Raw genomic sequence first — 15,996 nt, forward strand, 5'->3', positions numbered from 1 at the left:
CATACCCAAAAGTTCAAGTTGGGTCACTCAGATGGCTTGTTTTGTCTGACCAACACTCCACAATCCAAATATATTCACTTTACTATAATAATAGAGCAGAAAATAAGAAAATATTCAACTGAAACCAAATATTTTTTGGCAGCTCTGCATTAAAAACACAAATGATTAATTATTAAATTGGTTGCAGATAATTTTCTGATCATAGCAGATTAGTTATTAAACTTCTAAAAGCAACACCAATGGAAAAATACTCTAAGTAAAACCATTGCATTCAAAATAAAATCAAAGTAAAGAAATATTTCCACTGAAAATTATCAAAAGAAGGTGCAAAAAAAAATGCAAAATGACCCATTTCAGAGTGTTATATTATTACATAGTCTTTATGATTTTATTGTATTAGTGTTATTAATGAATCAATTAACATGTTAGCAGGGTTTAAATGGTGTAGTTAAAGCTATTCAATATACTGTTGAGTACTTAATCTACAATGTATCACATTATACAAGCTGACACTATGTTTAAAATTTGAATCTGGAGAAAAGTAAGGGTGCCAAATACATGCCCTGAAGTACAAGGCAGTGGAGTAGAAGTATAAAATACTCAAGTGAAGTATAAGTACCTCAAAAATGCACACAAGTAAAATACTTGAGTGAATGTGCTTTATTCATTTCCTCTACTGTTGTGTGATACTCACTTTGGAGACATCTGATAAATACAGATAGGAGAAAAATAACAATTCAGAGATGCTGGATGGAAAAACAGGGGAGAACAATTGACCAGCCAGTCAGGGCAGCTGTGTGTCTTGAATGAATAATTAAAGTGAACACACCTGTGGCTTTTTTTGTGTTTGAATTTATGTAAGACTGCGGTCAGGCTAGTGGCCATGTGGTGAGCATTTAATGGATTGCCAACAGTGAACTGACACATTAAACTTAGTATGCTCTCACTCCTGCTGGTTTTCTATTGTGGCAGGTAATTGCCAAGTAAGTGCCTGATTAAATAGCAATTGGATCAGCTAACGGCAGTGATGGAAGAACTATTCAGCCCCTTTACTTAACGAAAACCAACAATACCACAGTGTAGAAATACTCCACATTAAAGTCCTCGATTCAAAATCTTAGAAAGTACACATCAGCAGAATGTACTTAGAGTATCAAAGTGAATTGTCATGCAGAAAAATGGACCCTTTTATTATCATATGTATATATACATCATTAGACTGATAATACAGATACATCAATCTATAACCTGTAGTAGCTGATTGATAAACAGCTAGCTATAACTATTTATTTACTGTTAATCATTGTATTGGTTCATCATCATGTTTATGCTGCAGATGTTATTCTTCATCTGCAATTTAACTTGTACAGCTGTCAGATAAATGTAGAGGAATAAAAGTACATTTACTATGAAATGTAATGTGGCAGCTAGAAGTATAAAAGAGGTAACAGCCTGCACAAAGTGAAAATATTCAAGTAATCTTCAGTTAGGTCAGTGGTTCCCGACTGGTTCAGCCACAGGGTTCAGATTTCGTCTTAGTCATTAGTTCAAGCACCAGTTTAATACATTCAGAGTCCTACTTGTGTTTGGCCATGTTGTCAAGCCAGTTTGCTGTCTCTGTTAGGAGTCTGTTAGTCATTCACTCTACCACAGGAAATTGCACTTTAAAATGAAAGCCCTGTACTGTATTTCAAAACAAAGTGTGTTTTTTACAAACTTGACAAGTTTGCAAGCCATCTGGGGATCCATTCAGGATGGACCCGTGCAATCCAGTCTCACTCCAAAGTCGTCGAAATCCGGTGCTTGGGCAGTGACTTTAAGTGTCAGACACTGAAAAAAGCTGTCCTTCAACATCGGCATTATACGCAGCCAGTTACCATTATAGTTTAACAGCGCTTGGCAGCGTAAGGGGGAAACATGGCAGGACAAGAATGAAAGTTAAGTAAGGCCCGAGTGGGGCGGCCGGGAGTGGTGGTGGATGGGTACTACAAACACCAACCTTCACCCGGTAGAGCAGCGTTCGCATATGGTAAGATTATAAAGACAAACCCTGTTCTTTTTTCCTAAATCTAACCACATGTTTTTGTTGCCGAAACCCAACCACGTGCGTTAGTTGTCCATCTGCAGTGTTGTACTGATGTAGTGCGTTGATGTTGAAAGAGACAGTATGTAAATGGTAAACTTTCTGTGAAAACAGAAGTGTATTTTGAAAGACAACAATGCATGTAACAGACATAACTTGACACAGCGCCACAGAAAGTCAGCAACCAATGCACCCAGGATGCCTTGCACGTCATACCTGGACGTGGTAGGTCCATAACCAAACGTCAATATGTGATGTGGTCAGAGTGAGAATGTGTTGACCCGCGACCCACTTTTGGACCGTGACCCACCAGTTGGGAACCACTGAGTTAGGTTGCCTCACAACTTAAAGGGGACCACCACCTAAATTAAGAATTCTAATATGTTATTTCCATGGCTTAGGTAAGTGTAATTAATATCTGTGAAGATGGGCTACTCTCCCCCAAAGCTAGAGACCACAGAAGTCTCAAACGTGTGATGTCATAGGGTATGAAGTAAGGCAGTGAATGGGAGTCTGATTTTGAGGACCCACAGAATATTTGTTTTCTTTTTATACTCAAATTAACATTGACATGACTAACCTGTTTTAATATATTTGGGATTTTGTGTTTGTATGAGCTCATTAAAATCGGTAACAGGTTGAAATTAAAGCAATTACATGCATTTCTTTTTTTTTACCTTCTTGCTTTTACAATAAGCAACCGCTACCTCCACGTGCCTGCTTGTTTTTCTACGTCACTTCCTGCGCGGCAGATCCTGAACCATGTAGCAACTTGTCAACTAACGTTAGCTTCAGATGTTTCTCTTTCCTTCGTTCGTGTACACTTTACAGCCTTTGCCGTCTTGAGATCACGGTGTTAGTCATCTGCTCTCCCACGCATGAATGCCCACTTGTGTGTAACACTGCTGTCGATATAATGTCATGCTAATGTTGCTAAGCTTTATTGTTGCTGCCCACGTTAGCAACGTTAGCTGGTACCGTTAGCCGGGTTAGCTAGCTGCGGTACAAGTTCGCAAACTTTTAAGATAACTGTCGTACTCGTGCAAGTCCAGGTGGGTGTACATGGATCATATATTTGTGGGTAACTAGATGTTTTGGCTAGCTCGGAGTGTTTTATAATCATCTGAATTTGCGAATGCCTCTGAAGTTAGCGTAAGCTGCAGCAAAGTTCATCATCATGTCCAATCAGCTAACCGCAGAGCAGCAGCGAAAGATTGAAGAAAACAGACGGAAGGCTCTGGAGAGAAGAGCCCAGAGACTCGGACAGACCATCAGCAACAATAAGCAGACCCCAGTGTTCTTCAGCAGCTCTTCAGTGCAGGTACAGCCCTCTAAACACAGCTTTGCCTCGGATCCTGCTACTGTGACTCGTCACAGAGAGACACTCAGCTCTGCTCCTGCACCAAAACGGTTTGTGCCACCCTTCAGGAAAGACTCACAGAGCCTCAATAACTACAATCAGGACCCCAAACATCAGCAGTTACCTGGCACTAGCAACCAAATCAATCAGAATACTCTTTATAACTCTGCTCCTAAAAGACAGGTGAGTTCTGTGCATTGATGTTCAGTCAGTTATTGTTTGCAGGAATAATAACTTCTAGTTTCCTAATTCATTGTCTGTATTTCCTTGTAGATACAGCTTATTGACCCACTTCCTCAGGCAGCAAATCAAAATGTAATCAGCCCTGTCTCGTCTAGTGGAGGAAGCATTGGTGTGAAGCCAGCTCATCCCACACCTAACCCCACCTCCAACAGCTCAGGTGGTGCATTTGGCTCATTCTACAAGCAAACTAGTAAACCTGCCCAAAATCCTGTGGCACAGCTTCCCTCCAACTCATCAACTCTGAATGCTGTACCTGCAAAAAAGCCTGCCATCTCTGTAAGAGGAAAGTGTGTAGCTCACACAGAGGGCCGCTTCAGAGTCGAAGTGGGCTACCATGCAGAACTGATTGCTGTTTTCAAATCCATCCCCACAAAGAGCTACGGTAAGTATCTACCAGTGTAACTATGCTGTTGTGCAGCTACGTCTTGTTGGTCAACGCTTTTTGCAGCCACACACCCCTTTCCACTTTTGAACTTGTGGGAAACACTGATGCATGTTGGATCATGAATAGATTAGCAACATTTTAATAATTAACAATAAGCCACGTAAGTGTCAGTAAGTTTTTAGAAGTGGTACAGGAATTTAAAACTACTTAGGCAGCATCATATGTTCAGAACGACAATATAAAGACAGACAGTAAGACAAAAACCCTCAAAATGATTGAGTTATTTCTTGTACATTCATCATACTACAATAAACAAGCCCTCAATAGATGGTGTATGTTATGCACCATCATGGTCTGTGTATTAAACCGCAATCACTTTTTAGTGCTGACTTAACTGTATTGTGTTCTGTGGCAGCAGGTATTCCAATTTTAAAGTAATACCCAGCCTTAGTGCCAGTGCATCAGTGCACATAACCAGGACAACCTGCAAGGCCAAATAATGAATGACTTAACTCACCGCTATAAAAATAAAGCCAACTGCTATCCTCTGGCCAGAGCTTCAGGGCTCTCCTCTGTAGAAGAAGCCAAGTACACATGGCTTTCATGCTAACCAGTATAAGTTTTCTAAGTAAGAATACTAATGTCTTTTAATGTAGTTATTTTGTGCCATAGTTTTGGTATTGTATGCTAGAATAATAAAGTATTCTGTTCTGCCTCAGACCCTGCCACAAAGATGTGGAACTTCAGTCTGGAGGACTATCGACAGCTAAGTATGAACATCAGGGACATATTCAAAGACACGGCAGAGTATTGGTCTTCTTTGTCCTGCTGCTGCATCTCCTGTATCTATATCTCTTTGTTGCAGTGGAGGAAACAGCTGGTATGGCCTCTGTGTCATTGAGGCCTCTGGATGGAATGGAGGCAGTGGACGTTGCAGCAGCCACCAGCCGAGCTCGTGACGGTGCAGCATTGGGGGCGCTGCTCAAGCTGTGTAACGGCTGGCAGAAACCTGGAGCCACTCTGCAGGGCCAGTGCGTCCTGGTGTCTCCGACAAAGTTTGAAGTTGACATTGGTTACCATGTGGATGTCATTGCAGCGTTCAAGCAGATGCCAACAAAGAACTATGGTGACAGTGAAATTATGCAATTAAAACGCTTCCTCTGTCGTCTTGACAGCCTTTTGTCATGTTAAAATTGCATTTTACGGCTTCTGAAACCAGTATTTTGTGTTATAATCTTTGTTGTGCGGCAGACATGAAAACCAGAAAGTGGAGATTTTCACTTGTGGATTACAAGAGACTCTGTGAGTACCAACATTTGCTTTATTTAGCTGCTTTATCTCTATGGTCATGTTTGTCTCCGTTGCATTTGCCATCTTGTCTGACCGTGCTGTGTTCCATACCCAGTGGATCTCCTCAGTGGGATAGCAGCAGTGGAGGTGGAGCCTCTGCCCAGGGCAGTGGTCCAGGCTTTCTCTGCCAGGTTTGACGGGACCGAAGCCAGGTCTTTAGACGTCCCTGAGGCAGACCTCTCCAGCATCGACCCCTCGCTCACCTGCAGCCTTATGCCCTTTCAGAGGGAGGGAGTCAAGTAGGTGCCTTTGGACAGCCATTAGTGCGCGTTCTGCATGGTGTAGCCAATAACTCAATACCAGCAGACGGCTATTCATCTATAATTTGCTCAGTCTTGTGCAAACAAAGAGATACTTATCATTGCAAGCCAATATTTCAGTGCCATTCCTCTGTGACTTCAAGTTTGCTTTATAGGATTGGATCAGTGTGACTTCCACTCGCTGTCCTGCTGTAGCATTTAATTTTAGCATTTCTTCGTGTCCCTGTAGTTTTGCGGTGTCTAAACAGGGCCGCCTCCTCCTGGCTGATGACATGGGCTTGGGAAAGACGGTGCAGGCCATCTGTATAGCAGCCTACTACAGGAATGAGTGGCCCTTGCTGGTCGTGGCTCCCTCCTCTGTGCGATTCACCTGGGCTGAGGTAAAAAAAAAAAAAAAAAACATCCTGCAAAGAAAAATGGCTCATTACTTCGTAGGTGTTAGAGTTTATCACTTTGTTTCCGTTTAATGGTGTCATTATTGGCCTGCATTAAATCAGCAGGCACCCTCTTAAGGATATTCTTCAGGTCTCCTTTGACAAAAGCTCTGCCTTACACATTATAATGCTGGTTTCTACTTAAAGCTCATCTGCATTTGAGGAATGTTAATGCTGTTCCCCATGGACTGCTTGTGCTCTGTTAGGTACTTTATCTTCAGTAAGGGAGATGGCAGTATTGAATTTCATGCTTCTGTTTCTTATTCTGATGGCTGCAGACGATGATTGGATTGTGAAGCATTAATTTAAAACCGAGATGTTAATTCAGTTTATTTGGCTACTCTGTTGAAGTCTGTTATTCATAAAGACCTGCTTCACATGATGTTGCTGATTTAGCTGAGCTATATATATTTTTACACTTTGCATATTATTTTCGATGACTATTAAGACACCCCCACACTTGGCATCGTTGAAATGTTGGCGCCTCTTTGTCCCCGTTTTCCTTCTACAATTTCAATACGTTCTAATTTCATCTCAGGTGTCCCTTTTCTCTGTGAGCATGTCTCATGTTCTTTAGCAATCTCCGCTTAACTCGCAGCAGCATTACCAAGCTGCAATAGCACCACATTTTCAGAAGAGCTTCGTTGGCCTTCTGTCTATTGACAAGACAAGACAGTCTGCTCTCTAAATAGATATCTTGGATCAAACACAGTCCCCCAATCAGGAGTTGGAATCGTCGAGGAGGGTTTAGTCACAGGATGTCGGCCCATTAAAGGACACTTACTCTGTCTGGCTTGGCTCTTATTTGCACTGTTAGTCTTTTGCATTTGGCCAGATCTACTGCAAAACATGGGAGCTATAACTTAGTGAGTTTAAGCCAGGTTGACAGGTGAATAGAGAGCAAGTAAGTGAACTGTCAGAAACATTTGGGCCACAGGGGACATTTTTCTTAACTACATGATCAGTTGTCTCTAAATGGAGACACTGCGATGGTAGTTAGACACAATTATAAGTGATTAGTCGCATTCAAGCCAGCTGTCAGTCACAAAATAATTCGTGAATGTGACTGGGATTTTCATTTAAAATTTCAGGGGCTGATTTATTCCCAGTGGTAGGGGGAAAAGCGCAGCCTGGAAATTAGAACTGTTTTTCTGAGGAGTTTTGTTTCACTCTGTGTTTATGACATGAGTAAGTATCTCTGCCTGTAGGCCTTCAGACGCTGGCTCCCCTCCCTGAGTCCTGACAGCATCAACGTGGTGGTGAAGGCCAAAGACAATCTGCGGTCTGCTTTGGTCAACATCATCAGCTACGACCTGCTGAGCAGGATGGACAAGCAGCAGCTGGGAAACCCCTTCAATGTCCTCATCATGGTGAGCTGTTTTACTGAACTGTGCAGTATTTAGAATTGTCTCAAAATATATGTCTGTACTTGTGTTTTTTGCCTTTAAAAGCAGTTACTGTATGTTGTAAGTAGAATATATGATTTTGTCATTTTGTGCAGGATGAGTCTCACTTCCTGAAGAACATAAAGACTGCTCGCTGTAAAGCAGCTTTGCCTCTGCTGAAGGTGCTTGTTTTTCTTCCCTCTTTTCATTTAATGTTTTATTTGGATTACTAATTTTGTCACATACCTTAAAGATGTTATATTTTTACTTGTTTGTGACATCTAACTGTCTCTAAGCAGGATATTTCAAAAATATCCAAAGCAGCAGATCAAAGAGTACCTAGTTCAATCTGTGCAAAGAGGCAGATTCTCTTTGGTCTTAAGGTATAACTTCACCGGGGAAAACACTGAAAAAGGTTCCTTTACATTAGGTCATAAATCAAATTTGAGTTGGTTCAAGGTTTTCCAAGTAAAATTATCCAGATAATTCATTAAAACTCTTGGAACAAGACCCAGATTGGCTGTCAGATTGACCTTGGGCCAGCTGAACAATTGATTAGATTTTCTTGGGAAATCAGATTTAGGATGTCTTCCATCAGACAATTATTATTTTTTTAGCCTTAAGCAGCGGAGGCTGGACCCTGCAGTTATAGTATGCGTGCAATTAAACCAAAATTTATAGGAAAGATCCATCCCAAAGGAAACTTAATGGTCGCTGCACTACCAACATTAAAAAACACTACATTAAAACTGATAATAATAATAATATATTTATCACACATGGACTTTTTACACAGTTACATGGTTTCAACTGCTGTCAGCTGAGCAACAGAGTGATTATTTCAGCTATATGCCAAACTCTCTGTAACATGTGAACATACATTGATCAGACAGAACATTAAAACCCTCTGACAGTTGAAGGGAAAACTATTGATCATCTTGTTACGATGCAATGTTCTGCTAAGAATCCTGAGGTTCTGGCATTCATGTGGACGCCACTTGACACGCACCACCCACCCAAACACCCACAGTTTTCCCCGTGTCACTATATCAGAGCGACATTATTGTTTTGTATATGTAGCATATATTGCCTGCTAACAAAGATCCATAAACCAGCTGAATCCAAAACATTGCAGCATTTGGCTCAGGGTTGGGTTTAATTTCTTGCTTTGTCAGCTTGACTCTCTCAGCAGTGCTCTGATCACAGTTGTTTTTTCCATCCTCAGGCAGCAAAGAGAGTGATTCTTCTGTCTGGGACCCCTGCCATGTCCAGACCCTCTGAGCTGTACACCCAGATTCTGGCTGTCAGACCAACACTCTTCCCCCGCTTCCACGAGTTTGGGATACGCTACTGCGGTGCCACACAGGTAGCTTAAGCCTTAAAGGGATAGCGTGGATTTTTTTAATTGGGGTCATATGAGGTACTTATCTGTAGTCAGAGTATTACATACAGTAGATGTCAGTCAGTACACCCCTGGTTTGGAGAAGCAGGCAGGAGTACTGCCACGGAAGCAATGTTTTGCTGTGGAGGGGGGCAGCATCAAAACATATTTTAACGACATAAAAAAAACTCACATCAGTTCAAGTGTGCTCTATATTTAGAATATTTTCATTGCTTTACCTCGCTGTCAGATAGCTCTTTCTGACGGGGAACTAAAGATATCATATGTGCTCTCTACAAAGCCAGACTTCAATGACAAAACAGTAATTTTATCTTACAGAACACAGGAGTTGCTGGTCTACTGCTGCCTTGATTAGTTAGTTTGTGTTATTGTGTGACTTTGGTGAATCCAAACCAATCCTTAAAACACCAAAGTCAACACAAACTAACTGATCGAGGCAGGGGTTGACCAGCAACTCCCGTGTTCTGCAAGGTAAAATAACTGTTTTTGTCAAATGAACGCTGACTTTGAAAAAGCATATATGACATCTTCAGTGCCCCGTCAGAAAGGGCTTTCTGACGGCAAGGTAAAGAGGTGAAAATATTCTAAATATAGTGTATACTCAAAATAATATTGATTGTTTTAGGTGGCTAAAATACGTCTTGCTTCTGCCCCCATTCACAGCAGTATATTGCTTGGCTTCTGTGGCAGTACTCCTGCCTGTTTCTCCGAAATGGGGGCTAACAACCACCATCTACTGTCGGTGATACACTGACTATGGATAAATACCTCATACAACCCCACTTAAAAAAAATCTAAACTATCCCTTTAAGAGTCCTTATCTATCAAAGTGTAATGCTTAATACTGTTGAGCTGTAACTGGCTGTAATTTTAGGACACCTCAAAGAACATAGAAGGCTTTAGGTGTAGGATTAGTGAATTATTTGTTTATCTGCCTCTCTTACATTCACAGTCTGCAGTTCCTAATGCTCTCTGCTGAGAACAATAGGGTTATAAAGGTGAAATGAGGACACTTTACAGCCAGCGTAGGTTGGCAAACAGTGTATACATTAAAACTGTTTTTTAGGTGTCAGCGGATTCCTTTTCTGTGAATTTTGTCTCCACTCTTTTCCTTCTGTTGCTTTATTCTTGCCACTTAATCTCCTTAATTAATTCTAATAGGTTCAAGTAGGGAACACGCTACATGATTTAAAGGCCAATTACATCCTTAATTTGGTCATGATGACTCATTTTGAAGATTGTGGAGATTTTGCTCTGCTCTGCAAAAATTCCCTTTTTTCCACCATTGAAGTCTCATAAAATGGCTTTTGCATCCTGATAAGAGACTCAGACCAGCCGGAGCTATCACAGTTTGATTCCTGTGACTGAATTCTGAGCTTTTTAGTCTGCTGGTTAGTCACCAGCTTGACTGGCATCCGAACTAATCCCTGTGTGTGATTAAAGATGAACGTTGTCATTAGATAGTCCAAGAGTCTGGCTACCTGCTTTGAAGGGTTCTGTGTCAAATTTGCCTCATTGTCCACTATGCTTTTCTTACTTTCCTCTCCTTCTATCCTTTTCTATTCCCCTCCCCTCTAGGCGACTTGGGGGTGGGATTACTCCGGCTCATCTAACCTCGGGGAGTTAAAGCTGTTGCTGGAGGAGTGTCTGATGTTGCGTCGTCTCAAGCGCGACGTCCTCTCACAGCTTCCCTCTAAACAACGCAAGGTCGTCACAGTGACCATAGATGGTGTCAACACCCGCATTAAAGCTGCTCTGTCAGCTGCTGCCAAGCAGTTGGCCAATGGGCACCGCAATGTAAGTCACAAACGTTTCTCATGGTCCGGTAAAAACAGAAAAGATATAGAATTTGAAGTTTTTGGTATACAGGTATTTGCAAACCTTAAGAAACCAGGCTTGGAGTAAGATTTACAAATTTCCCATCTTAGGAATTAAGGCAAAACTAAATCAGTCCTCCCCAAGAACAATCAAATTAGAGGAAAAATAACACAGTAAAAGAAAAAAAAAAGGTGTGAGTTCTGTTGCAGTAATTACAAAAAACGTAAGAAGTTTTGATAAATTCATCACTACTAAATTATTTTTAAAGGGACAGTTCACCCCAAAATCAAAAACACATTCTTCCTTTTCCTGTAGCGCTATTTATCAGTCATTTTTATCATCAAATTGTTTTGGTGTGAGTTGCCGAGTGTTGGAGATATCAGCTGTAGAGATGTCTGCCTTCTCTGAAGTATAATGGAACTAGATCGTACTTGACCTCTGGTGCCCAAAGCGCCAAAAAATACATTGAAAAACTCAACAGCAATGCCTCTTTCAAGAAATCATGACCCACTTATTCAAGATAATTTACAGACCTTGTTGTGAGCAGTTTCATGCAGGAACTATTTTCTTTCTACTGAGCTACACCCACCAACTGTATCACCAAATCAAAACAATCTAGACTGATAAACAGTACTACAGGAAAGAGGAAAAATATGTATTTTTGATTTTGGGGTTGAAAAGTTAGCTGAAAATAGCATATTCTGACCTTTTGCATTATTCAATACCCAAGCATGTTGACTACATGTATCCAAAAGACAAATGAAATACAGCATGTTCGACTTGAAATGTAGTCGCTGTGATTAAAAAGACATCAGTTAGGAAAAACACTCCTTCAGTCCAAGAAAGTTACATGTTTGTTCTGTCTTCTTCAAATGATGGAGTCCTCTCAGGCCTCAAGCATGCACAAGTGCTTTCAAACTGACCCAGAATACTCCAGTAAGTCTTATTTTAAGAGAATTTATTCACTCTAATGGAACTGAATGGCTTAGCTTGATTGTTCATTATCACACTGCTCCTCAGAGTAATGGCAGCCTTATCAAATCATCAATCAGTATCTCCTGTCAGTTCTTATCTGGTGCCGTTCCTTATCTCTTTTTCAGAAAATACAAGAGAAGGAAGCCCTCCTCATCTTTTATAACCACACAGCCGAAGCCAAGCTGCAAGCCATTATGTAAGCACAGACCCTCTAATGGTCGGGGATCAGTAAGTCCCATCAGCTTAGATGTGATGAGCGCTGAGATTAAAATGTAAAATGAATCAGAATCTTTTGTCAGACCACTGTGATCGTCATTTGTACTGGATTTGAGATAACTTTGAGAGTTTGAATAAATACACAGAATGATTGAATATTTCACTGCTTTCTTTGAAACAGTTGAGACCTCTGTTGTTTCTGTCATTGCCAGGGAGTACATCACAGACACGCTGGAGTGTGGGAGGGAGAAGTTTCTCGTGTTTGCCCATCATAAGTTAGTCCTGGATCACATTACAACTGAACTGGTTAAAAAGGTGAGCAAGATATACAGATACCACACTGCACAGAAATATAATTTTAATGTAAAAAAAAAAAAAAAAAGTGCATTTTGATTCTTTTCGTAGGCGTTAAAGTCAACTCTTAGGTCAACTTTCATCAGTAGCTGCAGGGAACAAGTGTAGGCAGCACATTTGAGCCTAGTTTTACTACTACTGTGACTTATCAAGGTTTGTTAAATGAGTTTGTTGGTGTCGTATTGGTCCGTTCCCTAAACCATTCTGGCCTTTAATTTCTTCTACAGAACGTCAGTCACATCCGTATTGACGGGTCCACTCCTTCAGCTGAACGGCAGCAGCTGTGTGATAAGTTCCAGTACGTGACCAAGACCTGTGTGGCCGTACTGTCCATCACTGCAGCTAACATGGGTCTCACCCTGCACAGTGCTGACCTGGTGGTCTTCGCTGAGCTTTTCTGGAACCCCGGGGTAAGCCATGGAAAGTTATTAAAATAAAATACTGAGTGCTCATTAGCTGCAATTCCACCAAACACTTGGGGTATAGTACCCTAAGAACTCATACATAACCTGTGGCTACTAATTTAGGGGTTGTACACATGCTGTGTCTTTAACCGCCTGGAAAATGCAAGGTCAGGTGCTGGACACTACTTTTGTGCCTTTTTTGTGCCAGCTTTCTAGAGTGTGACGGCAGGTTGTGTCTGAGGTCGCTAACAAGCATCGTATTATAGCCTGTTTTCTGGGGATGTTCCTGGCAACTTATTTCCCTGTCGACTTAATGAAAATTTTAATTAAGACTAGTCGACAGAAAAAAATTAAAACACTATCAAAATAGTCAAAATTTAGTATTTGAAACATTGTCCCAAAAATATTGTGTGCATTAAGAGCCCTTTGAAACCTTTAATCAGAATCTTCAACAACCATGTCAGATTTTAAATGCCACTGAAGTACGAGACACTTTGCGCCGTGCCGTATGAATTTGAACACGACGGCAACTCAGTCAAAAGTGAACCACTAAAATAACATCTAAAATCAATAAATTGCCTCTGAAATGTGGGGCAAATTGAACCTTGCAGATTATCCAACAAAAATCATAGCAATTCATTTTAAAGTTAATAAAACAAAATCTTAATTATATTTAAATTTCAGCTGAAATGAGAGGCATTTTGCTCCGTACAGTATGAATGTAAACCCTGCACATTGTCTGACAACAACTCACTTACAGTTAACAAATAATATAACATCTCAAAAAAGATAAATTGCTGCTGAATTGATTTTCTAGATCAAAGTACTGCCAAACCACGCTGGGTTTTCCCACCATGCTGTTTTAAAACTCCAGTCTACTCAAGCATTACCGTGGGGAGGGGGACTGCTGTCTGATGGTTATCTGTAGCACCCACTAGTGGCTGGCGGCTTCATGACAGTTAAGCGACCTTGTACATGAATAGAACACTAAATTGTTTAACTGACTAATTTTTCAAGTGCCGACTAGCAAGGGGGGTGGACGTTTAATCGTTTAGACGACTAATCGCGCGCATCCCAAGTATTTACCTGAAATTTTGAGTACAGAGCTGATCTTCTTCCAGACGCTGTTTTTAAGTGTGTAGGCCTATCGTCCCTGGGACAGATGTAAAGCTCTGGGTAGCCCTGCAGTAAAATGATCAGCTTTTCCATATTTACCACAGACTGATATTTACAGAAGAAGAGAAAGATATCTGTCTGTTCCTCGTCACATGACATACGGTGTGTGCTGCTGCGTTCTAAAAGTGCTAAAAGACACTCAGGAACACGTGTGCATTGTGTCAGCGTTGCTCTGGCGTTTGAGTGCGCCTGCCATGCATCTATATTGAAAACAATAAATTTGAGGGTGCAAAAAATGCGACATGTGTATGGCTCCATTGGAACACATTTTTTATTTGTAGTATTTTCATTTTAGACTCAATTTTGGTTCCAGCCCAGTTTTTGCCTCTTTTAGTTCACGTTTGGTTATAAGGTTATCCTGGCATTATGGGAATTTCCCACTCCCTCTTTATGCTATGTTTGCAGGGACAAAGATGTGACAAGATTCACAGTACAGCCAAATAGGGCATTCTGAAGTGGGAATTAAAGGGGGACAAATCCGCAACTAAAAAAAAGATTCATTTTGAAGTGATTGCTATGCTCAACCCGCACTCTGTGCCAGTAACAACAGCTTCAGTTCCCGGAGGAATCTTAATAGTTCTTCAATTTCAACTGTTGGCAGCTTTAAGCCTGAATAATGACTTACCATTTTATTGATATTTTTCCTCAAGCAGAGCGCACGTCGACCTTCACTGCAGCTGAGGGAAGGCAGGAAACAATTGGTGACACCAAGAAAATTCAAATGCTCTTTTTTTGACAATGCTTTTTTTCTGCAGATTTTGATTCAGGCGGAGGACAGGGTGCACCGTATTGGACAAACCAGCAATGTGAACATTCACTACCTGGTTGCCAAGGGAACTGCTGATGATCACCTGTGGTACGTGTCAGTCAGTGGGCAGTAATTTCACTGATAATCAAACTGTGTTTTTAAATCTTTTTTTCCTCTTGTATTCATCAGTCCACCACTTCAGAGCCAAAACTGAAACAGCGGGGGGTCACGTTAATGTGGGTTGTTTGATATGCATATTGTGACAAGCAGTGAATTGAATGGTATCTGCTCTATTATAATAATTTATCTCCAGGCCAATGATCCAGGAGAAAATGAATGTTTTGGAGCAAGTGGGCCTGTCGGAATCAAACCTCTCCGACAAAGCGGTGAACGCCAGCTTCCACTCTAAGGTAAGCTCTGTGTCTGTATATAAATAAATGATGTATAATCCTTTTTACAGTTTTTAAATAGCATTCACACATTAACATAGATGAAACATATTTACATAAGGCTGCACAGTATAACGGCGCTTACAGAGCCAAATCAGAAATGGTGTCTGTACATTAAGTAATGACCTGATTATTTGGATTTGTTCAGGACCCTAACCAGAGGAGCATCATGGAGATGTTCCAGAGGTCGTTCACTGAGGATGACGACGTGGATGAGGCCATCTTACTGGAGGCTGCAAAAGACTGGGAGGACACCCCGCCTGATAACAGTACTGATCAACACCTCAGCATGGTCGGATAACACCCCGGCAAAAGACAAATCAAAGATTATTTTAGCAGATGACGCGGAAACTTTTGTTTTGAGAAACTAGATTAACATCACCTGTTTGTTTGTTTATTGAAAGGAGTCTAGATTCCTAGTTTTTAACCTATCATGACTGCTTTAGACTTTTTTTCGTTTTGTAAAAGTTAAAGGTCCAGTGTGTAGGATTTTGGGGGATCTATTGGTAGAAATGGAATATAATGTTCATACCTTTTCATTCCTTTTTTAATTTTTAGTTCGTAATCTCCTCAAACTTAGATTTTTTTTGCTTTTGTTAGCTTAGAATGAGCTCTTCATATCTACATAGGAAGTGGGTCCTCTTTCAGAGCCCGCCATGTTGCACCGCTATGTTTCTACACTAGCACTAACACAAATCGTAAAGCAAACCCAAACACATTTTCACGTTACTGTAAGCGAGGGGTACTCAGCTGGCTGCAGTCTGTAAGCTCACTGCTAGATGCCACTAAATCCTACACACTGTTCCTTTAACAAACATGCCAGTGATAAATAAAGATGTAAAATAACAATCTAAAAAGCCTATATATTTTTTGCTAATAAGAGAAAATAAATATATGTCTGACTCAAGGTTGCCTTCAGACTCCCTCTCAAATTGGAACCTGAATTGTTACCGT

At 40.8% G+C, this 15,996-nt stretch overlaps 1 protein-coding gene across 1 annotated transcript; it reads left to right on the forward strand.

Moving 5' to 3' along the window:
• Positions 1-2,824: 2,824 nt before the first annotated feature.
• Positions 2,825-15,949, forward strand: smarcal1 (SWI/SNF related, matrix associated, actin dependent regulator of chromatin, subfamily a-like 1). Its single transcript, XM_033613649.2, has 17 exons — positions 2,825-3,626; positions 3,717-4,068; positions 4,791-4,841; positions 4,937-5,197; positions 5,323-5,373; positions 5,477-5,660; positions 5,911-6,061; positions 7,324-7,485; positions 7,617-7,682; positions 8,726-8,866; positions 10,481-10,699; positions 11,821-11,891; positions 12,124-12,226; positions 12,493-12,675; positions 14,601-14,701; positions 14,907-15,003; positions 15,191-15,949. Exons 1-17 carry the CDS (start codon positions 3,261-3,263, stop codon positions 15,341-15,343), a joined length of 2,712 nt encoding a protein of 903 aa, XP_033469540.2. The 5' UTR covers positions 2,825-3,260; the 3' UTR covers positions 15,344-15,949.
• The last annotated feature ends 47 nt before the right edge of the window (positions 15,950-15,996 follow it).

The sequence above is a fragment of the Epinephelus lanceolatus genome, chromosome 14, assembly GCF_041903045.1.
Source record: "Epinephelus lanceolatus isolate andai-2023 chromosome 14, ASM4190304v1, whole genome shotgun sequence".
Lineage (NCBI taxonomy): Eukaryota > Metazoa > Chordata > Actinopteri > Perciformes > Serranidae > Epinephelus > Epinephelus lanceolatus.